Consider the following 27,529-nt stretch of genomic DNA (forward strand, 5'->3'; position numbering starts at 1 on the left):
CTGTGTATTAGGATTCTGTAAGGGAGAGCACACAATTGTACCCAGTAACATCTCTTCTTCCCTGAGCCCTCTAATGTGAAGAGCATTGTTGCAGTGAGGCCCTGTAAACAGTCAATGGCTGAAAAGGCCTGCCAAAAACAAGTTGACTGCTGAAGGGGATGACCAAGAGACACCTTGTACACAGCAAGCTGTTTGTGGTTACATGTGATACAGGCCAAACATTGGCAAAAGCAATATCAGATTGGTAATTTCAATTTAGGTTATACCTAGTAATTGAAAACACGGACGCTGAAAGGTAAGCAATGTTTGGTAAATTCAAAACAAAACAGGATATGCCTCAAAACATCCCCCTTGTATCCTGCTTACCATCATTAGGAGATATTTTGAAACATATTTCAATATTTTCAGTACAGCTATAGAACTTTTTTATAACAATTGTGACCCTAAGTACACAAACAGAACTCTATGATAAGTACTAAATCTAAAAAAGCGCCTCATTCTCTGAAATGGAAGCATTTTACTGAATGTGGAATGATAGACTAATAAGAAATATACTCCTATGGGCATCCACTGTATAAAAAGTTCAAACAACAGGAAACAGGTCAAGCAATTGAACTCTTCTGCCACATACCAAAAGGCTGTGGAAAAATTAAGTACCTAGATGTGTTAAAAAAAAAAACAACTGAAAAAGTATGTACCTTTTTACAGCTTACTGGGACCCAGATTAACAAAGATCAACATGAACACCAACTGTTCGGAGTCAGAAAGCAATGAAGTTTTAAAATAAAGGTATGTGCAGTTAAAGAAAATTGGCAAAATTATATTTTAAGAATTGATACAATGTTTCAAAAATCAACCTTCTGAAAATGATGTTGTAGAACTGCAGGCAAGTTGGTGAAGTAGGGGGCAGCTCATTAGTCAGGGTGATCGTTATCTTCACATTCTCCCCACTCCGCGTCTGACTAAATACCTCGGAGACCTTGGAGGGGAAGGAAAAAAAAAAAAGGAGTATCTAGCAATTACTCGTCTTGGATTCCACTGATACCGTAAAACAGTATTTTGATCACTAACTGGCATCAGAACAGCTTCAAGTAGTTCAGTTAAATTAGTTATGCAAATACAACAATTGTCAAGAGAAATTGTATTTACATGGATGCAAGACGAGTTTCTAGACTTTAGCCAACTTCCTAGATTTTTTACTTTTTTACTGGGAAACCCAGACATAGCGAAACATTGAAATCACTTCAATGTAACTTGTGGGATCTTTCAATCAAGTAATCACTGATAGACCATGTAAAGAAATGTAGTTTATTATATGGTGTGGCTGTGAGACCTTATTGAGTAATACAACTATAATCATGCCTTGAGTCCAGTCAGGCTCATTTGTCTAACCTTAGTTCAACCATTGGTAGCTGTGTGTTCATGCAGTCACGTTTAAACGACAAAGTGTAGAACATTAACAGCACCAAAACAAGACAAGAAAAAAACCTCAAGAAATGTAACACCAATTTATAAAATTTGAAGCACAAGTTATTTACCTTCGGTAACGATATATCTGTAAGAAACATTAGTAGTGATAGATTCTTTACCTTAGAATTACCCCCAGGGGTCAGAATGGATCCGGAAAGTTTTGTCAGCAGTACACCTGCGCGTCAGAAGGCGTCGTCTTGCGGCTTCGTGAGCGCTGTTTACTTCGTCGTCAAGGTTACATCACTGGTGCTACTTAGACACACGCCAACATCAGTTCTGTACACTAGTTTTCTGCGCAAGTAACGCAGAGCCATGCAAGTTACTGACCACTGAGCCCTGAAAATGGATGACCTTAAGCCTAGAAATCAGTTCGCAGAACAGGGAAAAGGGTTGGGCGGTAAGGAATCTATCACTTCTAATGTTTCTAAGTTAAGGTACTTGTGCATCTGAAAGAAACACAGTGATAGATTCCTTACCTTAGAATAGATATCCCAGCATTACCAACCTCAGTGGTCGGACTGCGAGCCAAGATCACACCAAAAAATCCAAGAGAACAGAACGGCCAAAGAAGCAATCTCTCCGGACTTGGCTGTCCAGGTAGTAATGCTTGGTAAATGTGTGCAAGGAGGCCCACGTAGCTGCCTGACCGATGTCATGCAAGGGAACTCCACATCCCAAGGCAGTAGTGGCTGCCATCGCCCTGGTAGAACAAGCCCGCAGGCCCACCGGAGACTCCTTTTTAGCCAAAGAATAACAAGCTTTTATGCACACAACGACCCAATGAGAGATGGTCCACTTGTGCACGGCCCGACCTTTCTTGGCGGCCATGTTGCCAACAAAGAGTTGGTCATCCTCCCGGAACTGCTGTGTGCGGTGCAGATAGAATGAGAGCGCGTGCTTGGGTCCAGACGGTGGAGCCTCTCCTACTCTTTTGAGTGATGCGGAGGCAGAAAGAAGGTGCCCGATGTGAATGGCAGTGACAACTTCGGCAGAAAAGAAAGCAGAGACCATAGAACAACCTTGTCCAGATGGACAGAGAAAAGGAGGTTTAGAAGAAAGAGCCTGGAGCTCACTCACTCACTCACTCTGGCAGAGGTGAAGTTTTCAAAGTAAGAAGACGAAGAGGACAGTTGTGAAGTTGCTCAAAGAATGCCCACATCAAATATGTTGGAACCAGGTTCCAGTCCCACTGAGGCATTATGAAGGGAAAAGAGGAGTTATGTGTATAACAAGAGGGAGAGAGAGGACTAGGTAGCTAGTCCGAGTCCCCTAGGGTTTATATGTGATTAAACAAAAAGGACTAGCTTAAGTTGACCAAAGTGTTAGAGTACTCAAATTAGTTCTGTCACGGGCACCTTGTTGGTGTATTCATGAAGCCCTCACCCACCAACCTAGTTGGTGGCATGCTTCATCATCGGGCCCACCCAGTGACACCTAGTATGTCCCGGGTGTGCTACGACGCCTGATTACAGCGGAGCTGGTATATTGCTGAGAGTGAAGTGAGGTTGGGTGAGTTGTAGGTTCCAGTCCCACTGAGGCATTATGAAGGGAAAAGAGGAGTTATGCCCTTTAAGATCTATTTACAACAGGGGACTTGAAAGGGAAGGCTGATATGGAAGCCGTAAAAAGGCTGAAATGTCAGAGAGATAGCCCTTGATAGTGCCCAGAGCAGAGCCCTGTTGGGCCAAAAAAGCAGGAACAGAAGGGCCTCTGAAAGAGGGGCAGAAAAGAGATCCACAGATTTTGCTGTGCACTATGCCACAAATTTATTCCACCTGCAGGCGTATACGTCTTAGTGGAGGGACGCCTGGCTGCCAAGATTACATCACAAACTTCAGGAGGCAGGTCAAAAGACGTATACTGCTGCCGCTCAATCTCCAAGCAAGGAGGTGGAGGCTGGACAGGTTCATCCCCTGCTGCTGTGACAGTAGATCCTCCCGAAGAGGCAGTCATATCGGGGGATCAATGACCATGCTGAGTAGCTCGGGATACCATATTCTTCGAGCTCAGTCAGGAGCCAGAAGGATGACTTGGGACAGGTCGCGCCTTATCTTCAGCACTATGGGTAGAAGTGGTATAGGCAGAAAGGTGTATAGTAGACCGCAGCTCCTCTCGCGACAAACCGCGTCGCCTAGCGAGTGCCGCCTTGGAAATGTCAACACGCAAAACTGACAACATTGCACACTCTCTTTGGTGGCGAATAGATCTAACCAAGGCACTTCCCACCTCAGAGTTCAGATGCCATTCGTGATCCATCATGCACCGGCGGCTGAGTTTGTCCGCCATGGCGTTCAGAGTACCTGCCAGGTGTTGAACCACCAGGGCAACCCCCTGATGTTCCAGCCATGTCCAGAGTCTCCGGACATAAGGTCCACAACCTCATCCTGCCCGGTTTTCTGCAGTACCACATTGTGGTGGTGTTGTCCGTGAACACCCGCACCACTCTTCCCCGGACAGAGGGAAGGATTGACTTCAGTGCAAGCAGGATCGCTCGAAGATCCAGAAGGTTGATGTGGAGCCCGGACTCGCCCGGAGACCAGAGGCCTCTGATGTCTGCCTTTCCCATGTGACCGCCTTATCCCAGAAGGGATGCGTCACAACTGTGTGTTCCTGTTGGGGAAGGGAGAGGTATCTGCCGTTGACCCAATAGCGATTTGTGAGCCATCACTGAAATTGTCGTGCAGTTCCCTCCGAGATCGGACAGGTTGCCCTGATGCTGAGCCCACTGGAACTTAAGGTCCCAATGCAGAGCCCGCATATGCCACCTGGCATGATCCTCTAGCAGGTTGTAGGAGGACTTCAGGCCTACAAGCTGAAGGGTCATCCTGACCGAAACCTGGGATAGAGGCTGAAAGATAGAGATCATAGCCTTAATATCCCGCACTCGCTGCTCAGAAGGATAAACCCGAAACTGCGCAGAGTCCAGAACTATGAAGGGAAGGAGGTCAAATTCTTCACCCGGACCCACAATTGCTGCACTTGCACGCCTGGCTCCTGACCTTAGAGTTTAAAGATCTCCAAATCTCTGAAGACTGTAGAGCAGTTCTGCCTCAAGCCTGTGCTCAGAGTAATATCAGAACGTACCGTTTCAAATGGAAACATTTTTGTTGTTGGTGCGAAGCAAATAATATCCATCCTCTTCAAGCTCCACCTGAGGATATCCTACCTTACTTACTTTCTCTAGCCAAGGCAGGTCTGGTATTGTCTTCTATTAAGGTACATCTTGCCGCCATATCCCGATTCAGAAGAAGTTCGAGCAAGCCTTCACTACGTTCTTCCTCACTGGTAAAGCAATTTCTGAAAGGATTGTTTCGAGCATTTCCTCCAATTCGACTCCCACCTCCAGAATGGGACCTCAATATTGTCTTGTCCCAATTAATGAGGACACCCTTCGAGCCTATTCATAGAACTGAATTATAATTCTTAACCTGGAAAGTAGCTATTTTACTAGCTCTCACTTCAACCCGGAGGGTTAGTGAAATTCAGGTTTTCACCATTTCAGAACCTTTCCTCCCATTTCTCGGAGGATTATGTCACATTGAGAACAACCCCGAGATTCATTCCAAAAGTACCATCTCAATTTCACTCAAACCAGCCGGTAAAGTTGAAGACTTTTTTCCTGGATCCTGTCACACCGGCAGAGAAGGCTCTGCACTCTTTGGATGTGAAACGTTGTCTGAAGTTTTATCTGCAAAAAACTAAGGACATAAGAAAATCTAACCAGTTATTTGTTGTTTATAGCCCAGTTGCACTGGAATAAGCGGTGACAAAGGCTACGATAGCCAGGTGGTTATCCTCAGTAATACAATTCTGTCACGACAAGGCTAACAAGCCTTTGGCCAAAAGAGTAAATGCACATTCCACCAGAAGGACAGAATGATGGCAGCATCTACAGCATTTGCTGGAGTCACACTAGCGGACATATGTCGTGCTGCGACATGGAAGAGTGTCCATACCTTTACAAAGCCTTACTGCTTGCAATCGACATCACAAGATGACAGCAGTGGGACAAGCGGTGCTGCAGCATCTTCTTAATTAAGGTTAGACTTTTAACGGTCTCATATTCTATTCATGACATAAGAATATGCATAATGCACTGCAATACTTTGCTTATCAAATGCTGTTTTAAATTGGAAAAGGTTATCTGAATATACGTCTTTCTTTTAAAAGGTTTTCTGCATTTATTTATATTTACATTTCTAGTGCTCTATAACCTTACGGATGAGTGGGGATATGTTGCATTACGCTTTGTCTCCCACCTTCCGCAAACAACAGATATGGGTTTACTGCTTGCTATTTTGATTCAGGCATGTGAATCTATGAAAGATACCCCAATACTAGATAAGAAAACGAGTTACTTACCTGTAACTACAGTTATCCAGTATTGGTATCTTTCATAGATTCCCATGCACCCACCCTCCTCCCCGGCAGAACAGTCCTTTATTAGGGATACATACTTCTCACTTGTGCTGGGAAAATCTGAGGAGAACTGCCTCTGCAGGGAAGGTTTTAGAGGGTGCTGATTGGTTGGGACTACTTTTTAGTCCTTTTCATATAATGAGGTAGATAGGCTGCTAAGTTTTGGGCCTTTTTGGGCCTATAGTCTTGTCAGCCTACTACAGATTATTGTAAGTCACTGCTTTTGTATATATAATTACCGTGGGACTCCCGCCTCGGCGACGGGGAATGATTCAGGCATGTTAATCTATGAAAGATACCCCAATACTGGATAAACATTTTATCACCAAGGAGGTGACTGAACACTCCATATGACACATTAGAACAGTTTGACATCACAGGCTAAACATTACTACAATATCTTCCTTTCTTCACAAATAAAAAACAATGAAACAAAAAAAAGTAAAAATAAATAAACAGAAGGAAAATCCCATAATAAGATGAGACATGACATGAAATACATTATAATTAAACACTATATAATTGCATATCATAAAATGCAAGACTTAACATGAAATAATTATAATTAAACTCAATAAGATTGCATATATAAAATGCAAAACAAATTCTACAACAAATAGATCATCCTGCACTAAAACTGTTAACACAAAAATAAATCAAAAGAATCATTACATATCCAAACGTTTGGGAGGAACTCTCCTTCGACTACTCCTCCGCAATGTTGAAGAGCTTCCCTTATGGATATCAGAATCAGTAATTCTGTGTTCTGATTTATTGCAAGGAAAAACAAGAGTAGATTTCAAACCCAATTGGTGTGCAACATTATCAAAAAGTTTATAAATTCTAGAAACATTCCACCAATTCTTTCCAATGACTGACAGCAAAAGGTGAGACGGAATCTACACAAGCAGGTAAACTGAATTTAGACATGCCGTTGGGTACATTGTGGGGAATCTTTATTTTTACCCAGTCTCCAACCTTGATCTTATGTGCCCACAGGTCTTTGTGAGAACCTGCTCTTGAAGAACAAAAAGTTTTCTCTTCGTTAATCACATCACTAGAACAAGGTAATGAAACTTCTCCATTATCTTTCATGTCAGATGCAAATATAGAAATCTTAGAAGATAGACCCCACTATCTCATCCCTGCAGGACACATACTAAAAGTGGCTACTCTCCCTCTCAACAATTCAAAAGGACTTTTCTCCAATTCAATAGATGGAGTGGTTCTGTGAGCCCATAACATGCTTTGCACAGCCTCTCTTACTTCAACTTTGCTAGATACAGCCCACAGTACACACTCAACCAAAATGCGGTTCATGCGCTCAATAAAACCGCTTCCTTGAGGATGATAGAGCGCCAGACAGTGAACAATACCTGATTGACCTAAAAAAATTGGACATTTCGTTTTGAAAAAAACTGAACCCCATTGTCTGGCACGTTCTTGGAAAATCCCTCTCTGGCAAAAAGACTCTCTAAAAACCTAATTACTTCATGTGTGTTGGGATCAACCATAAAATGCATCTCCCACCACTTGCTGTAGTAGTCCGCAATGACCAACGCAAACTTATACCTACTGGATAGTGCATTGAAAGGTCCAATAAAATCTAAAGCCAACTTCATCCATGGACCAGATGGTAACTCAACTTTCCCTTTAGGAGGAGTGACTGTTTTGATCACTTTATTACTTGAACAATAAGTGATACAATTTTCAATCAGATTCTCAATTTGGCAATCCATTGAAGGCCACCAATATATTGCTCGAATTCTGCATTTGGTACAAGTTTGTCCAAGATGACCCTCGTGACCAGCCTCAACATTTCGATCTCTCAAACCTACTGGAGGTACAAATGTATCACCACCTAGAATGATCTCCCCAACTTCAAAAGACAATTCATCAGCGACCTGTTAGAAAGGCTGGAGTTCACCCTCCAAATGCTTTTCTTTTGGCCAACCTTGAATAATAAAGGTTTTAACTTGCTTTTGAACAGAATCGGATTCCAAAGCATCAAACCATTCTCTCTCATTGAACAATCCTCCATCACAAATGTCAATGCTAGCAAAAAACATTCCTCATCCTCAGTAAGAAACTCACTTCGCGAACAGTGTAACGGCAACCTTGAAAGAAAATCCGGTCTGATTTTTCCCCCCGGGAATATGCTCCACAGAAATATTATATTGAAGTAATTTTGAGCTCAATCTAGCTATCCTGGGAGTATGATCTTTCACCACAACTCCATTCAAAATAGGGACAAGAGACAGTCAACAATTTAAAAGTTCTACTCCAGAGAAAATGTATGAATCTTTCCACTGCCCAACAACACGCAAGCAGTTCTCTCAATAACAGTAGTTTTTTTCACTCGGACGTAGTGAGAGAAACAAAACACAGTATGTTCAACTTCAAGTTTAATATGTGTTATAATGCCACCAAGACCATCAAAGCTAGCATCAATAGAAACAATAGATTGCAACGAAGGATCAAAGGGAGTTAAAATGTTACATGAACGAAGTTCACTCTTAATTTTGTCAAAATCATTTTGACAAACTTGGTCCCACAAAAAGGTCAAAAGATCACGTAAATGAGCAGTCTTAGTTGAAAAATTGGAAGGAACATGCTACTTACCAGTATGCATCTGTTCTTGGCATGTAGGGCCGCTAACATTCATATCTTGTGCATAGATCGCCGCCTAGTGTTGGATCCGGATGACTGCACCTTGTTGTACTGGAAGAGTCTTTGAAGTATCACAAGATAGGTGGCTCCTCCCCTGGACTACAGTGCGCATGGGCATCATGTCCATCCTCAGATTGTTTTTCGCCATTGTGGCAGGGATGGAGTCCAATACAATACTTGATGACCATGCTTACAAATAATTCTGCCTGCTACAGCTGCGACAGGCACCGGGGAGGATGGGCGGGCGATATGAATGTTAGCGGCTCTACATGCCAAGAACAGATGCATACTGGTAAGTAGCATATTCCGTTCGAGGCATGTGGGCCGCTAAATTCATATCTTGTGCATAGAATAAATAGCAGTTTCTCCCTTAGCGGTGGTTTCCTGAGCCAGCTGCAGCAGCCTGAAAGAGGGACTTTAGAACAGCCTGTCCTACAGCAGCTTGCTGCTTGGAATGTACATCAACACAGTAGTGTTTGGTGAATGTATGTATGTTATTCCATGTGGCTGCTCTACATATGTCCTCTAATGGAATGTTACCCGGGAAAGCCATGGATGCCCCTAGCTTGCGTGTTGAATGCGCTCTTGGGGGGGGGACTGTTAGTGTGCGTTTAGCCTTTTGATAACAAATCTGAATACACTTAACAATCCATCTGGCTATACCTGATTTGGAAATGGGTTTGCCCTTTTGCTGTGGTGAAAAAGCAACCAAGAGTTGTTTAGTCTTCCTGAAATCCTTCGTCCTGTCTATATAATAAAGGAGAGCTTGTTTGACGTCTAATGTATGCAGTGATCTTTCTGCCACCGAGTCTGAATTAGGGAAGAAAACTGGCAGTTCAATAGTTTGTTTAATGTGGAACTGAGAAACTACATTGGGCATGAATTTAGGGTCAGTGCGTAGTACCACCCTATTAGCGTGAACCTGTATAAAAGGTTCTTGAATGGTTAGGGCTTACAGCTCGCTAACCCGTCTCAGCGACGTGATCGCTACTAAGAAGGCAACCTTCCAAGTTAGGAACTGTATCTCACAAGAGTGGAGAGGTTCGAAAGGAGGTCCCATCAGTCTGGTCAAAACTATATTAAGATTCCAGACCGGTGAAGGTGGTCTTCTTGGTGGAATGACTCGTTTGAGTCCTTCCATAAAAGCCTTTATGGCTGGCACTCTGAACAGAGAAAGGTGTTGCCTGTTCTGTAAGTAAGCCGCTATTGCCGCCAAATGAATACGTATAGAACTGTATGCTAGATTGCATCTGTATAAATGTAACAGGTAACAAATAATGATCTGTGTTGATGCATCTAGCGGGTTTATGTCATGGTTGGAACAGTAAATGACAAAACGTTTCCATTTGGCAGCATAGCAGGCCCTAGTAGTAGGCCGTCTTGCCTCCTTAATGATGTCCATACAATCAGGAGGCAGATTCAGATACCCAAATTCTATGACTTCAGGAGCCATATCGCAAGAATAACTGTTGCGGATTTGGGTGCTGAACCTCGCCATGGCTCTGAGTGAGAAGGCTGGGTGTAAGACGCAGTCTTTGATGAGGCACCACGGAAAGTTCTAGGAACGTGGTGTACCATGCTGGCCTCGCCCACGTTGGAGCAACCAGGATGAGAGTCATTGAGTGCTGTCTGAGTTTCCGTGCAACCAGAGGTATGAGCGGGGCCGGCGGAAAAGCGTACGCAAATCTGCCTGACCAGTTCATCCATATCGCATTGCCCTGAGACCGCGGGTGTGGGAACCTGGCGGCGAAGTTTTGGCATTTTGCGTTCTCGTTTGTGGCGAACAGGTCGATTTCTGGATGTCCCCACTGCTGGAAGTACGGTTGCAGCACCGAAGGATGAATCTCCCAATCGTGTACCTGATGGCTGTGCCTGCTGAGCAGATCCGCCATCTGGTTTTCCTGGCCTGGAAGGTGCTCCACCATGAGGAAAATGTTCCTCTGAATGGCCCACTTCGACATGCTCTGTGCCAAGTGTGACAACTGTGGAGAGTGAGTACCTCCCTGCTTCTGAATGTAATACATGGTCGTCATGTTGTCCGTCCGGATCTACACGACCTTGTTGCACAGATGTATCTTGAAAGCCTTCATTGCCATGAAGATTGCCATCAATTCCAGCAGATTGATGTGCATCTTCTACTGTTGATCAGACCATGGTCCCTGCCTTGTGTAATGAAGGAGATGCGCCCCCCACCCCAGGAGGGATGCGTCCGTCGTGAGCACTACTTGTGGTACAGGCTCTTTGAACGGTCGTCCTTTGCAAAGGTTGCGCGGATTCCTCCAATGCAGAGTTGTACGCACGACCGGTCACCAACACTAGGTCTTTCAATTGCCCTTGAGCCTGATTCCACTGTCGTGCTAAACACTCTTGGAGCGGACGCATGTGCAGTCTCGCGTGCGGGACTATGAATATGCAGGAGGCCATCATGCCTATCAACTGCAGAAACACTCGCGCCTGTAGTGAGTGTTGTGGTCTGAATTTGCGAATCAGCAGTTGCATGCTGTTGATTCGCACGGAGTTTGGCTGGGCTGTAGCTGTCAGTGATCAACATCGCTCCCAGGTACTGCTGTACTTGAGCGGGTTGAAGATGCGACTTGGGATAGTTCAGAGAAAATCCCAAACTGTGCAGAAGATGTATTGTGCGGGACACGTGGCTGGCGCACTGCTGGGACGACTTTGCTTGCACAAGCCAGTCGTCCAGGTAAGGGTAGACATGAATGTGTTGTCTCCGAAGGTGTGCCGCCACTGTCGCCAAGCACTTGAACACTCTGGGAGCAGTGGTCAATGTATAACTTCTTTGAGCTTTCAGAAGAAGGTTGACTGGAACCGACGACTTCAGGAGTGGCGGTCGGCCCCTTAAGTTTTGACACCATTTTCCCAGGGTCGGTGCCCTGTGCCGGCTTAGACGTTTTAGGTCGTGCGGTCCGAGGCAGTCCAAAAACTATAGGTGGAGGCCCCGATGGCTGTTTGACTTTTTTCACCGCCATCGCCAACTTTGAGCCAGTCGTTGCGCTGGGATTCCCAAAATGGCCGCGGCTTGATGCGTCACGTTCCAACGCGGCCATTTTGTGCTTGTCTTCGAGAACCTTCACCAGCATCAACTTGTATGCATTCGGACTGAGGGGCGGCTGCGACTCAAGTCCGTCTTCAGTGTCCAAGCCCCCGGGGGCAGCCGTAGATGTCGCTCCGTCTCGTTTGGCCTTTGGCACCTTTTTGGACGTACCGATCTTCGGGTTGGCACCCGACTGTGACCCCGAAGGGACAATGACACTCCGAGCCTTCTTAGGGTCCGATGGAACGAGGTTTTGCGAAACGAATACTGGTTTGACCAGTTTCGGTTTCGATTTGTCTTTAGTCAGTTTCGGTTTTGTTTTCGAAGGCGTGCCTACCGAAGGCTCTGAAATATTTTTAGCCGGGCCAGGTTGCGGGGCTATAGAATGAGTAAAAAGATCTTGGCTAAGGCCTTCCGGCGATGCTTCGACCTGAGCCTTTGACAAGACAGTGTCACTTTCGACCCCCGAAGCTACGGTTGGGTCTTGCTCATCGCTGGAGCCGCCCTCTGCGGCTCCAATGGTAATAACGTCGTCTCTTACCTCAACGGCTTCATCGACTTCGATGTTCTTATTGTCTACCTCTTCTCCGTAGTATGATTCTTGACAGGAGGCCAGGTCGGAGAAGTGCTCCGGTTCCTCCTCTTGGACGCCCTCGTCGTCCCCAGCCTCGAAGATATCCTCCACATCCGACGCCCTCCGCGCCAGTAGTCTCGCCTCACGTCGAAGAGCGAGCGCCTCTTCCGACCTGAATTTCGAACAGGCCAAGCAACTCTCCTCGTCATGGTCTGGAGACAGACATCTGTTGCACACAGGGTGCACGTCTGAGAGAGGGTACTTCGCGTTACAGACTGGGCAACGTTTAAACGGGGCCTGGAATTCCATCTTCGATGTCAATCTTCGGTCGGGCCTAAAAGGCTGGGAGCACACGTGCTCAAGTATCCGGGAAACCGGATAAGTTAACTCGGAACCGAACGAAGTACAATACCGACGCTTAAAGAGGCCTTCTGGCCTGAAGAAAACAAGTTTTTCCTATAGGTTCCGAACGAGAGTCACAGAACACATCCGAACCCAATGGCGGAAAAAAACAATCAGAGGATGGAGATGATGCCCATGCGCACTGTAGTCCAGGGGAGGAGCCCCCTATCTCGTGATACTTCAAAGACTCTTCCAGGACAACAAGGTGCAATCATCCGGACCCAACACTAGGCGGCGATCTATGCACAAGATATGAATTTAGCGGCCCACATGCCTCAAACATAAATTTAGAGTAGAATTCACACATACCCAAAAATGATGAGACTTGCTCTTTTGATTTTGGAGATGGGACCTTGACAATAGCTTTTATCAGCCCTTCTCCTGGGAGAATTCCCTTTCCAGAAATATAATGTCCTAGATATTCAATTGACAACTCCAAATACACATTTACTCTAGTTGGCAATGATACTTTTTCTTGCAATTTATTCAGAACTTCAGTAAGGGTCTGAGAAAATTAGCATTTTCCTGCCACAAGGATATCATCCTGAAAAACTACAGTGTTAAACACCCATCAGAATTTTGTCCATCACACGCTAAAATACGGAAGCCGCTGGCGCCAAACGGCATTCTTTTCAATTGAAATGTTCCGACAGGGTAAACAAATGCAGTGAGATGTTTGGAGAACATGTCAAGCTCAATCTGATATGCCGAAGATAAATCTTTCTTCGAAAACCACTTAGACCCTTCAAATTCTGAAATGATATCATCGATGTGTTAATGGGTGGGAATCCACCCATATTTCCTTATTAAGAGAGGGTAAGTCAATATAGACCCTCAGATTTCCATTTTGTTTCCGTGCGACGACCAAAGGACTTAAACACAAGGATGATTCTATAGGTTCAATCACTCCACTTTCACACATTTGTCAATTCATCCGCTAAATCGTCCCTAATACGAACAAAAGTTACTTACCTGTAAACTGTGGTTCACTTGATTGTCTATGGGGAAAGAAACAAAAGGACTGTGTGAGCCGTTGGTGTGTAAAGATCGACAGTCGAGTTGAAGTGAATGGGATAAAGCTTACCTGATTGTTGTGTTTTAATCGAGTGACAACTCCTTAAGTGATGCAAGTTATTCTGGATGCCGGTTGAGTCCATTAATGAATAAGCTGTGGTCTAAATAGGTCTATTGATTGGTTGTTTCTGTGAAATTTTTTCTAGTTGTAAACATCCGGTTTTCCTTTTTGATTAGTGCACACTCTTATCAAAGGTAAGAGGCTTTTCCAGAAAGGGGCAGCTAGTTGTTCTCCGATACCCCCCAGAATTAGCGACACAGATCTCATTTCTCTTTCCCACAGTTATGAGGTCCTGATGAGAACCCCCCCACCTGCTAGGGGTTCGAAACGCGTAGACCGCCTATCTACACCATAAGAGTGCAATTTACCAGATAGTGATTTTGATATGGCTAAAAATCATTAATCTAATCAAACAAGTTTCTTTGGTGTATTCTAAAATTCTCTTTGTGACATTTAAAAAATTCTCTTTGTGACATTCAAAATTGTAAATAGTTATATGTGTATGTATGGTATGTGTGAGTGTGAGATTGGAGTGCTAATGTTGATCAACCACGTATGAATGTTTTCCCTATCAGTGTGTATTTTATGAAAATGTCATTTTTATGAATATTGTATTCTGTTTAGTTTGTTTTCCATTCATTTTTGTGTACTTTTGGTGAATCATAACCAACAAAAATCTAAAAAATATATGAAAAATAAAAGTGATTTATTCTGACAAACAGTCCAAACACACTCTTTGTGTGCTGAAGCTTTAGTTGTTCTTCAAATAGAAGTTGCAGTACTGGCTTGACTTGCGAAGTGTAGGCATTTGCGGTTGAGTGGAGTCGCAAACAGATCCAGCTCTGGCTGGCCCCAGAGGCGAAACACATACTCCAGAGTCGATTGATTGAGTGCCCACTCGTGATTGTCTATAGCCGATCTGTTGAGTCGGCAAGGGCGTTGGAGACACCCGGCACGTGAACTGCTATCAGTTGGACATGATGGTGAATCGCAAATTCCCAGATCTGCTGTGCCTGTCTGGACGAAAATTACAAAAAAACAATTTGATGGACAGAATGTAGATCAATGTCTTACATTCACCCCAGTAAAAGGATCTGGGCCTAAATCCATCGTTTTTTGCACTCCACACCACCCTGGGTTAGATAATGGCTTTATGCAAATCAGCTCTGACCCTGTGCCCCATGGGAATAGTCCAGTCCGAACTACACAGCCATATCTTTCCCAGACCGGAATCAAGCATCCGAGGACCGGACCGGTTTCGAGGTAACGCCTCTCATCAGCCCGGCTAGCTTGACTCCAGTGGTGTGGAGGCTCTGGGACCCACGTCTGAGCTACCCCAGTACAATCGGGGAGAAAATTACAAAAAACAATTTGATGGACAGAATGTAGATCAATGTCTTACATTCACCCCAGTACAAGGATCTGGGCCTAAATCCATCGTTTTTTGCACTGTTTGCAGTGCCTGTCTGGACAGCAGAAGAGACAGCAGCAGCGATTTTTCTTCCACTAGCCTCCGGAAAGATTTAAGGGCAAGGAAGATGGCCAAGAGATCCTGGCGGTTTATGTGCCATGTGTATTGATCTGCAGTCCGTTTGCCCTTGACTGACAACCCTTCAAGGTGTGCCCCCAAACCCTCCAAGGAGGCGTCCATCGTGAGGGTAAGCGAGGGATCCGCGTCCTGAAAAGGCCGCCCTGTGGCGATGTTTGGAAGGTGAGCCCACCATTCCAACGCACCCTGAATGTGGGGGGTCAGCAGACCTTGTCGTTTAACGACCCCGAAACTTGTCTCCATTGTTTGTCCAACTCCTTTTGGGGGACTCGCATATGTAGTCTGCAATTTGTGATCAGATGTATGCAGGAGGATGCCATGCCTAGAAAAGATTTCAACATCCGGACAGAAGCGGACCTTCTTGAACACAGAAGAGCTATCATCTTGACAATGCGAGCTTGTCGCTCCTGTGAGACAAACACCTTTGCCAGACGAGAATCTATCAATGCCCCCAGAAAGACTCTTTGTTGTTTCGGACGGACATGAGATTTCTCGTGATTGATGGAAAGGCCCAAGGCGTGAAAGATAGACATGCAAGTCTGAGTGTGTTGTCTTGCTGTATGACAAGTTGGAGCCTTTATCAGGCAGTCGTTCAAGTAAGGGTAGAACTGAATGCCCTGTAGGCAAAGAAATGCCGCAACCGGAGCCATGTTTTCCGTGAAGACTCTCGGCGCGGAACGCAGGGCGAAAGGCAGGACTTTGAATTGTAAGTGCTTCGATCCTACGGTGAAGCGAAGATATTTTCTGTAGAGATATCAATATAGGACTAGCTATGTTGTGTTAGAGGAAACTCAGAAGGTATATCTGTGGGCAAACCCTTAGGTTTGGTCATGAAGCCCTCACACACCAACCTAGTTGGTGTCATGCTTCATCATCGGGCCCACCACAGTGACACCGAATGTGTCCCGGGTGTGCTGCGACTCCAGATTACTGAGGAGCTGGTATTCTTACTGAGTGTGCAGTGTTGGTGAGAATGAAGGTGAAAGGTTTTAAAAGCTATACAGGTGGTCCCAGTTCCCGAGGGTAAGAGGTAAATTTAATACCTGGGCCCCTGTTAGCAAGATAAAAAGGCTGTGGACGATGTGGAGTATATTAGGGGCTCCTACGTCCTTGTGGTCTACATGTTTCAGCCAGGCCTTTTGATTAAAACTGGCTTTCCTCAGGACCAAATGAGTATGTGTGGGTGAAAATAAACTATATTAAGTGAAAGTGTGTGGTAAAAAAGTGTTGCACTCGCTAAGGTGCCGTACGTGTAAGAGGGGGATTCCCTCTGCTTTACTGTACATAAAACACAAAGACAGTACAGACATACAAAAAGAGTCATTGAGAATGGTATTAACCAAAACACAACAAATAGCCGGCTTCTGGTGTGCGTGAGCGACCTAGAGCGGCAAGTAACAACGCCATGAGTGTGCCATGGCTAAGGTGAACTATGGCGGTTAAATATTAAACGCAGTGGCAGTGGTGGGCTACACAGCGAAACAGGCATAGCGTGAGGTACAGGTAAGTATGGTACATAATTCCTCACACTTGCTACTTGCTGTCCCGAATGAAATCATTCGGGGTGTGATTTTGCACGATGAAGTGCTGGGTCAGTTTGCTGATGTTTTTACCACAGCGCATGGTGCTCCTGTGTTCAGTCATCCTGGTTCTAACGCGCTGGAAACCTCACATCGCGCATGCGCAACACGCAGACCGCTAGCTCCCAGCGCCCGCGCTCTAAAAAAGAAACGCGACCGCGCCCTCTCCCCTCTCCAGGTGATAACAATCAAACCGGCTATTTAAGCCCATACCTGACTCTGGTAAAGCTCATTCGGGACACTGGAGCAGGACGATAGGTCGCAGGAACCGCTGATCGGAAATACCGTGAGTAAGCTTGATCTCTGCACAACGCTCTGGGTAAGCAACAATTTCTCTCCACAGGTACTATCCTAACTGTAATCCTCTACAAACATTTAGGATCTTCTTTCCCTCCCTGCCAAGTGACCCATGAGGCTTTAACAGCAAGTATATATATAGTTTATTTTCACCCACACATACTCATTTGGTCCTGAGGAAAGCCAGTTTTAATCAAAAGGCCTGGCTGAAACATGTAGACCACAAGGACGTAGGAGCCCCTAATATACTCCACATCGTCCACAGCCTTTTTATCTTGCTAACAGGGGCCCAGGTATTAAATTTACCTCTTACCCTCGGGAACTGGGACCACCTGTATAGCTTTTAAAACCTTTCACCTTCATTCTCACCAACACTGCACACTCAGTAAGAATACCAGCTCCTCAGTAATCTGGAGTCGCAGCACACCCGGGACACATTCGGTGTCACTGTGGTGGGCCCGATGATGAAGCATGACACCAACTAGGTTGGTGTGTGAGGGCTTCATGACCAAACCTAAGGGTTTGCCCACAGATATACCTTCTGAGTTTCCTCTAACACAACATAGCTAGTCCTATATTGATATCTCTACATATAACCAGGGGACCCGGACTGGCTTACCTAGTCCTCTCTCTCCCTTTTGATTTGCTGAAGATATTTTCTGTGTCTGTGATGTATGGGCACATGAAAATATGCATCTTGGAGGTTGATGGTGGAGAGGAACTCTCAGGGATTGAGGAACTGTAAAATTTCCAGTAAGGTCAGCATCTGAGTTGTTTGGGCCTTGATGAACTACTTGAGGGCTCGGAGGTCCACTCTCCTGATTTTTTCCGGATTAGAAAAAAGCGGGAATAAAAGCCCTTGCCCTGTTGTAATCTAGGAACCACTTCGACAGCCCCCTTCTGTATCATAATTTTGACCTGAGCAAACAGTTCTTTTAAATGTGCTGGGGAGGGCCAGAGGGTGGGCGGGTGGAAATTTGAGACATTCAAGAGCTTGGCCCTTTAAGATGACATCCAAGACCCAACGATCCGAAGTAATTTTTGACCAATTGCAGAAGTGCTGGGAGATTCGACCTCCAATTTTCAGCGCAGGAGAACACTTGAGTTTGGGAAAGTCACTTTTTTTAGAGGTAGCACCTCCTCTTTAGGTGCTCTTTCTCCGATAAGGCCTCGAATCTGATTGCCTATTTTGGTTCTGATAGGAGTATCGCCGTTTGTTGTCACCATAGGAACGGTACTGGGAGGAGCCACAGTGAGAAGTTGGCCTGATATGCAGTGCTCACTTTTCTAGTGATCACTATGTATCAGTCCAAACAACCCTTATGGTGATTGGTTGTAAGTCAACCGATAGACCAGCTATCCTAGTAGCATGGACAAGAGCAGTCTTCGGGCTAAACTCTAGAGGGCGTGTTAAGCCAGCTGTTATACCATCACATATACCCCTTGAACACCAAGTGAAAGGACACCACACAAGTGTTATGAAAATAAACAGTGTATTTATTTAGATCACAACAGCCCTGTACTCTTTATGAGGACAGGGTACTAAGCACACAACAGAACTCTTACGAAAATACTTTAAGTTGCACAATTTACACAAATGCCCGAGGGGCACGAAAAACCATATACTATGAAAGTGGAATGCGAAATTACTAGCAGGTAAGTACTGGACTAATAGGCTTTGGAATCGCTAGGACTACGTTACTGAACCTTCAGATTACTAGTAGGAGGCCTAGGGGACTCGGGTGCAGAGTGTGCACTCTCACGCGGGATGCGGGTCAAAGTCTATGGGAGCTAGTCAAGTCAAGTCAATAGATTTATATAGCGCGCTACATACCCAGAGGGTCTCAAGGCGCTTGAGGAAGGGTGGGGAATTACTTGTCAAATATCCACGTTTTGAGTTGCTTTCTGAATGCTAGGTGGTTCTGAGTAAGGCGAAGGTGAGTGGGAAGTGAGTTCCAAGTTTTAGCTGCTAGGTAGGAGAAGGATCTACCTCCCATGGTGGTTTTGTTGATGCGAGGTACAGTGGCGAGGGCTTGGTTGGAGGATCGTAGCTGGCGGGAGGGGGTGTAGAAGGATAGTCGTGTGTTGAGGCATTCGGGTCCGATTTCGTAGAGTGCTTTGTGTGCGTGGGTTAGGAGCCGGAAAGTAATCCTCTTATTGATGGGGAGCCAGTGGAGGTTTTTCAGGTGACCAGAGATGTGTTCTTTACGCGGGATGTCTAATATGAGCCTGGCTGAGGCGTTCTGGATGCGTTGTAGTTTTTTCTGGAGTTTTGCGGTGGTGCCGGCGTAGAGGGTGTTTCCGTAGTCTAGTCGGCTCGTGACCAGAGCGTGGGTGACTGTTTTTCTAGTTTCGGTAGGGATCCAGCGAAATGTTTTTTTGAGCATGCGAAGGATGTTGAAGCAAGATGAAGAAACGGCGTTGACTTGTCTGTTCATCGAGAGTGAGCAAAGTTAGTGTTCTCGGGCGAACCCGATAAGGTAGGCTGAAAACGAAAGTGGATCTGGACCCTTGGATAGTGAGGCTATGCTGGGGCACCGAAATGACGAAGTTACCTAGCCCAGGGGCTGCGGCTGCATAGGTCTGAAAAGACGTCGGGAATCCTCGTTGACGAACCAGGAGCCTGAAAGAAGGAGTTGCTGGCAGGCGACCAGTGAAGAGTGGTCGAAGTGATCCAAGCCTGGATCGAAGATGGATGACACGTGAAAGCAGAGGGGACCAAGTTCTTAACCAATAGCCAGTGATCAGATGGGCACCAGGATGGCACCGGATGGTAGTCACCTCGACCAGGTGAGTGGGCGACGCTGGGCTCTGCAGTCTCACGGACCAGGAGGCGTTGTCGGCAACCAGGATGGAGGTGCGAGCTGTCCCACGATGGTTGATGCTGTCGACGTCGCTGGACCCAGGATTGGGACAACAAGTCTTGGCAAATTCAAGCCCACGCGGTGGACCTAAAATGGCGTCTGGTGTGGACCAGGAGGGTCCGGGGTGCTCCTCTTTTGGAAGGGAGCAAGGGCCAGTCTGGAGCAACCAGACCAGCAGTGTTGTTGTCGTCGGTCGTCGTCGGGAAGGCCACAAGCCAGCGGGCTAGTAGCCAGACAATGCGGTGAGCAGCCAAAAAGCAGAAGGGCCCCACGCAGATCTCGTGGATGCTGGAGCTGCTCAGGGTCGGGGCTTCTCGGACCCCAAAGCACTCACCAGAGGATCCCTCGGCAGTCGTGCTGGATAGAAGTCGTGCAGTTCTGATGATGGCCGGTCCCTCGAGGTCTCGTCGCACCTACGGTTCTCAGCTTAGCTGTAGAGGTAGGTAGAGGTCAGAGGTGCCAGGGAAGCCGGGTCTCGTCGAGCTGGTCAGTCGGATTCCGGAGGAAGGACATGCAGCAAACCGCAGAGTTCTTAGATGGTGCCTGCGGATGCAGGGTGACTACTCCTTAGCCACAAGGGAGAAATCTTGAGAAGAAGTCGAGAGTTCCTTTCGTAGAAAGTAGTTTCTTGATTCAAAGATGATCTAATTTGGAAGGGTCCCCGCTCCTGCCTTTATCCTAAAGAAAGGGGTGGGTACGCGACTAGGTCCTGCCCTAGGGGTGGGACCAGGAAGGGGGGTGGTTACACCCCTCTCCCATGCTGGACTTTCCCCAGGCCAGGGGCTGGTGTGCCCCTGGAACTGGTTCTAGCCGGCAGATGCGTAGTGAGCACCGGGGTGCCACTTGCAGTCACCTTTCTGTAAAGCCCTGCCTACCCAGGATACACAAAACCCTGTCTGGGATGGTGCTAGCACCGCCCCTGACAGGAAACCCTTTGTCCAAGCTCCCCTCGCTGGAAGGACTCCCAGCTGCAGGGGGTCAGACTCGTGTCTGTGGTGGCAGCATCCATTTTGTGGAGCTGAGGCTTCAGTTAACTTTAACCGGGGTTCACAGTTACATACATGTCGTGTCCCTCTAGAAGGGTGGAATGCTAACCCCGTCGCCAGAATTGGCGAGGGGTTAGCATTCCAATTCGTATGACACCTTACTCGACATGTTTTGATAAAGCGATACCAAAGATAGCATTGAACCGCGAGGATTATAATGCACTTAAGAGTATATGGTATGCATTATCATGGAACAGCTATTAGGACTTGGTTCCGCAAGCTGCAAACGGGCTCAGCTCATGCCAGAGCACCATCTCACACGATTCCAAGCACTCTGCCTTCAGGATTGTCAAGGCCTGCCATAGGAGTGACTGATAGGAATCTGTGTGTCCATTTTAGGGTTAGATATAGGCATACTATATCTAAAGCAAAGGGTGATTACACCACCTTGCCCCAGCTGTCGTGCAGCCAGTTGTGTCAGATTTAGATGGCCAGCCAGGGGTGGCATAATACATGCTTCAGCCCCTGGTAGGCCCTGGGTACACCTATGCCCTGAGTTACAGGGTCTGATAAGGTGGCCCAGTACCAATTGGAAATGTACCTAAGGTACATGGAATCCATTTTAGAGAGAGAGCAGTAGGCCTGGGGTCCTGATTGGCAGGGTCCCAGGCCAACTAAGTCGGAAAACCAGCAAAACACCAGGCAAAAAGTTGGGGGCAACCATAGTCAGGTATCCACCTTCCTACAGCCACCAAAATTAGAGGAAGTACCTCTGCCATGTGCCACACGAAAGGGCCGCTTCCGGTACTGGAGGGATCCCAGAGCACGAGCAGTGTCCGTGTCCTTTTTGATGGACTCTAAGGCGTCGTCCTTATGCTTGCCGAAGACGGATTCCCCATCGAAAGGCAAGTCAAGCACCCTCGCCTGTACTTCGGGCCGAAAAGCCGTTGCCTTGAGCCATCCTTGCCTCAAGACAGCTGCACCTGCGAGCTGCCTGAAACCTGTGGAGGAAATTGTGAACGGCACAGTCAACAATTTCCGAGGAGATCTTCTCCCCCTCCTGCACAATCTTATGGGCTTCAGCTCTGGAGGAGTCCGGAAGCAGGGGAACCAAAGCCGCGATCTCTGACCACATCGGACGGTCATATCGTCCAAGGATGGCTTGGGAGTTATTCGCCCTGACCGTCGTGGCAGCCATAGTGGTTAATTACTTCCTGATGGTATCCAGGCGGCCGCCCTCCTGGTCCGGTGGCGAAGTCAATGGAGTCGCCGGGTTACGGGACCTCTTCTGTACAGCTTGTGTAATGACTGAGTCAGCCTTAGGTTGAGACAAAACATGCCGGTGAGTCTGCACGCACCTTGTATTTTTTGTCAAAGCATGGAAGCACAGCTGGACTAGAATTAGGCCGTTCCATAAGTCTAAGCCCCTCCTGCCAAACAAAGTCAATAATTGGGATGGTATGAATTTGCTTCAAAGGTTGATACTTGAAATCATAAAGGAAGCAGTCCTGTTTTACTTCCTTAGGCAAGTGAAAGCGTTTTGCTGGAAACACCATCAGGTTGTGGAAACTCCTGATGTCCACTGGCGGAGAAGCCAGAGGAGATGACGGAGGAGGAGATGGTGTCTGGGCCAGATAGTTATCCCAATCTGCAAGGACAGCGTCATCGTCCTGGTCCGTATCCTGGCGGACATCATCATCATTTTCAGTATTAGGATCCTGACGAACTGGTGATCTTGGTTGAGCAGCAGGTGCCGGCGCTGGAGGCTGCGGAGCAGGAGAATTTGGTGCGGAAGGTGGAAATCTGCGATTATAATCATCCAACAAGTGTTGAAGGTTCGATAGAGACACTGGTATTTGTGTTACAGGAACCTCCGGGTCAACATCCAACTGGTCATCGTGAACGGGGAAGTGATTCCCTGTCTTCATGGTCGTCATCCTCATAGTCCTGATATTTGATATTGAGTTCTGAAGGGCTTGACGCAGGACGAAAAGTGTCATCAACATAGGAACCATCGGAAGAGTTCTCCTCTGCAGACGCAAGCAATTAAGCTGGGGGACGAGAAACACCCTGAAGAGGACTCAAATCCAGCAGAGCAGGATGGTTGACGATGGAAGCCGTCACCACTCTAAAGGCAGTAGCAGTCGCTAGAGGATAGTGACCCGTCGACTGTCCCGTCGGCGAGCTCGTGGTCGAAACAGCCGTAGAGGGATGTGTCAAAGCAGGACCAGGCGTCGACAAGGAAATGGAAGCTGTCGACGGAGCCAAGGTTTTCCCTTTCGATGCAGCTGTTGTCGACTAGGTTATCTTCACCGTCAACGGTGTCGTCGACGAGGAGGCAGCCGTCGACATTAAACTTGACGTCGACTAAGGTGGTACCGTCGACTAGGTGGTACCGTCGACGAGCGACGAAGCCTTCGTCGGCGAGTGCTTCTTAGACAGGGCCGTCGACGAGACCGACTTCTTTGCAGTCTACAAAATCTTCACAACGGAAGTGAAGAGGCGGACGTCATCATTGTAGCCGTCGACAAAGCATGTCGTAGTCATTGTAGGCACAGCGTCGACGGATTTAGTCGTAGTCGACGGACGCATCAACGAGCTCCTCGATGAGCTGGCGCTCGTTTTAGAGGATGAGGGCACAGCTTGGGACTGCGACGCCAGAGAGCCAGGTCCTGTAGGCGTAGAGGCCGGGAGATCCTGTGGGGAGACAGACTTTGGAGAGTCTACAAACTTCTTTATCTTTAGCAAAGGAGAAGGCATCTCAGTCTCTGACCCAAGCTGAAGAGAGGTCTTAGAATGGTAGGAAGACACTCCACATCAGACACAGGATTATCAGACGTCTTCAACTTCTGTAGCCTCAGAAGGAGACAGGCCTCTCTATCTCTGAGTCTTAGAAGAAAATGTCCTGCAAAACTTGCAGTTCCTCACCTCATGTTCCGGGTACAGGCAATAGATGCACTTGCTGTGAGGGTCCTCATGAAACATGCGCAGCTTTCCAAAAGAAGAACAGGGCCTGAATAAAGTTTTTTTAGTAGAAGACATTATGTTGCAGTTGATAAGGTTTGTAGTTGAAGAAAAAACTGAGCAGAGTTCAGGGAGACTCCCTTCACACGATGTACGGTAGAAAATCTGAAGGCGTGAGCTTCGGAGGAGAAAGTTCTAGAGGGTGCTGCAGCCTGATTGGCTGGAATGTGGACTATTATAATGACATGGATATGCTACTCAAGGGAATTTTCCCATTGGGCCTATGTTGTTCTATGGTACTTTTTAAAACTTTCTTTATGACTATTTATATATATTATATTTATATGTTAATGGGGATATATATATATATATATATATATATATATATATATATATATATATATATATATATATATATATATATATATATATTTTAGCGAAACGCGTCTGTCTGGGGTGAGGGGGTCTGCATTAAAATACTGAAAGTCCAGATACCAGCGCGCTTGCTGTTTCTTCAATTTCATAGTCGAATTGGGTTGCTATATATATATACACATATATATACATATTACTACTAATTTATGTACTGTGGGACTCCCACTTCGACGAGGAATTATTCAAGCATGTGAATCTATGAAAGACACTAATACTGGAGAATAAAAGGTACATTGCGTAATTTGTGTTTCACTGGAACAGCTCCATCTTTCACCTTTATAAGATGTTTAAACCCTTTGATCAATCCAAGATTGTCACAAAAAACATTGGTAAATATATCAGGCCAAATTGATGAGTGATCACTGGATACTACCTCACTGACAATAGATTCAGGTTCTTTAGTGTCTGGCCTGAGGGTCATGCCAAATAACCCTTGGTGGTACCACCCTAGATGGTCAGACCCTTCTTTGCTACTTAGGTATTTCCTGTGATACATTTTTCTTTGAAAATGAGTGTACTTTCAAAGAATTCTTTTAACTCTATCTTCCTTCCTTCATATGAAACAGGATTTCTGTCAGGAGGCTCAAAATATCTATCACCCCACACAGATCCAAACAACTCTTCCGTGAAAATCGTCATACGTGCTCCTGAGTCAGCAAGTCATTTTAAAATTTGACCATCAACAACTATGTCAACAATAGGATCTACACACTCTTCAACATCATCTTTAACTACTAACTTTAAATCACTCATGGAACTCACAACCTCCACATTCTTTTCAAATTTTGTCGTTATCATCCCATACTGCATTAACGTTGCTTCTGGACATACAAACTTTGGCAAAATGTCCCCGTTTACCACAATTCCTACACGAAGCATTTCTGGCAGGACAAATAAGTGAATTTGGAAAATGAGACAGAAAACCACATTTGGAACACACATTTTTCTTTTGGAAATGAACATGTTTCTTTTCTTGTCTAGCTAAAGGCAACTTCCCTTTATGCTCAACACTGATTTTCTCAGCAACATCCTTCCCCTCTTTCACTGCTCCAACCGCAGTTTTATCTGATTTGAGCTCATTGGAGGAAGTTTGAAATAACTATGCTTTCAACTATGGAAATAGTTTCTTCAAGAGAAGGGTTCTTTAATGTCAAAAGTTATTGTTGGACTTTATCTCTTCAACGTACAACAATTTGGTCTCTGATCAATTGAGAGGTGAAACCTTCAAATTCACATTCAGAGGCCAGAATACGTAACGAAGCAACATACGACAATACTTTCAGCTGTCTGTTGTGCTCTAGTAAAACATGTGTGTCTGGCTACTAATAGACTCTGGTCTCAACAGCTTCCAGGGAAATACATCAACAGCCCTGGGAGCTTCAAGTGTAAACATTTTATCACCAAGGAGGTGACAGAACATTCAATATGACACATTAGAACAGTTTGACATCACAGGCTTAACATTACTACACTTGTCTTTTGGGCAAACACAATCAGTGACTTTTCCTGCCTGGAGCCTTTGTAGGCTGTACTAGAAATGATTTACTCTTCTCTCCACGAAGCCAGAATGTTGTTTGAGAACATACTTTTTAGTGCAACCGTTAATGGTCACTGGAACCCGTGGGCAACAAAGTGGCAACTTACTAAAGTTGCACTTTACCCACCAGTAACATTCGATTTAACCATTAAATCTGATTTAATGAATGGATTCTTTTGATACCTCAAAGTACCAACTATAGTCATCCAATTCAGAAGTTTCCAGGGCTGAGCGGTCACCCTGCACTCCACATTTGCCAATGGGGCTACTATCCTTTCAACTGTAAAAACTGCAATGGTTATTTTTATTGTTAGGACGTTAAAAAAAAAAACAGGTCGAACTATTTAATATATTGCACCCTCTTCAGCACTCAGTAGGCCTACTTTAGGGGTGACTTACAAATGTCTAAAGAAGAAGGCTTCTGCTTTGCCATATCTTTCAATGGCAAAGTAGAGTTAGCAGTTTGAAAACCAGCAATTGTATGTTGAATGATTTGAAAAGCGCAGCAAATACCAGAGGGTGTCTTGGGGCTGAAGCAGTAAGCAGCGAAAGGGCAGTGAGTGACTTATTGATTAAAAAGCCACATTTTCAGAAGCTTCCTGAATTGAGATAGGGATTGAGCTGATCTGAGATTAAGTGGAAGGAGATTCCTGGCTGTCGCACCTCTAACCACAAAGCTGTTGCCACCCCATTTAGATTTTTTTAATCTGATGCAGTTTGCTCTGAAATAGCCTGCGGATCTTAAGTTTCTTGAGGGAGTATACCATAATAGGGCTTTCTTGAGAAACCAGGGCCTGAATTTTGGAGAGCCTTGTAGGTCAGGCAGAGGGGTTTAAATTTGATCCTGTTTTTGACTGTCAACCAATGGAGATTTTTGAGAGCAGCAGAAACCGAATGGTGCCTACGTAAGTCAAGGAGGAGTCTGGCTACCGAATTCTGAAGAATCTGCACCTTATTCAGATATTTAGCTTGTAAGCTGATGTAAAGGCCATTACAATAATCAATTTTGGATAATACAAGTGTGGAAAGAACGGACTTCCTGAATGAAATAGGCAGAAACATTTTTAAAAATTTTAGTATTCTCTAAGTGTTATATGAAGGAGACCACTGCGTTAATTTGGTCTCGCAAGAGTAAGTGGTCATCAATCATGACGCCAAGACTCGGTTTCCTGGTGGGTACAGGAAGGGGGCCCATCTCCCTAGGCCAACACGGGACAGACCAAAGGTAAGGGTTATTGCCGAGTAAGATCACCTCAGTCTTACCCGCATTAAGCATAAGATGGTGTCCGTTCACCCAACCATTGATACCTTTCACGCATTCATGTATGCGACCACCAGTATCGTTGGCATCATGGGAGGCTGATAACACAATTTGCGGGTTGTCTGCATAAGAGGTGAGCAAAAACCCAAAGGATTAAACCAGGCGGGGGCATGGTCTGAAGTATAAATTAAAAAGTCGGGCTGAGAGAGAATCCCTGTAGAACCCTGCAGAGCAGGCAAAATGAGCTTGATGAAAAGGCCTCAAAATTAATTGTGTATTCCCTGAATGAAAGCAATTTCAAGGCACGATTGACTATGCCTTTTGCTTCCAAACGGTGTATAAGGATGGAATGATCCAACATATCGAACACCGCGGATAAGTCCAGCAGGACAAC

At 45.8% G+C, this 27,529-nt stretch overlaps 1 protein-coding gene across 1 annotated transcript in view; it reads right to left on the bottom strand.

The window, feature by feature from the left end:
* PIWIL1 (piwi like RNA-mediated gene silencing 1) overlaps window positions 1–27,529 on the bottom strand; it is a 1,696,151-nt gene that overhangs the window by 1,285,590 nt on the left and 383,032 nt on the right. Inside the window, exon 6 of the mRNA XM_086942674.1 lies at window positions 858–979. Coding sequence (XP_086798800.1) covers window positions 858–979 — 122 coding nt within the window. The remainder of the gene's footprint in view (window positions 1–857; window positions 980–27,529) is intronic.

Source organism: Lissotriton vulgaris, chromosome 11, assembly GCF_964263255.1.
Source record: "Lissotriton vulgaris chromosome 11, aLisVul1.2, whole genome shotgun sequence".
Classification (NCBI taxonomy): domain Eukaryota; kingdom Metazoa; phylum Chordata; class Amphibia; order Caudata; family Salamandridae; genus Lissotriton; species Lissotriton vulgaris.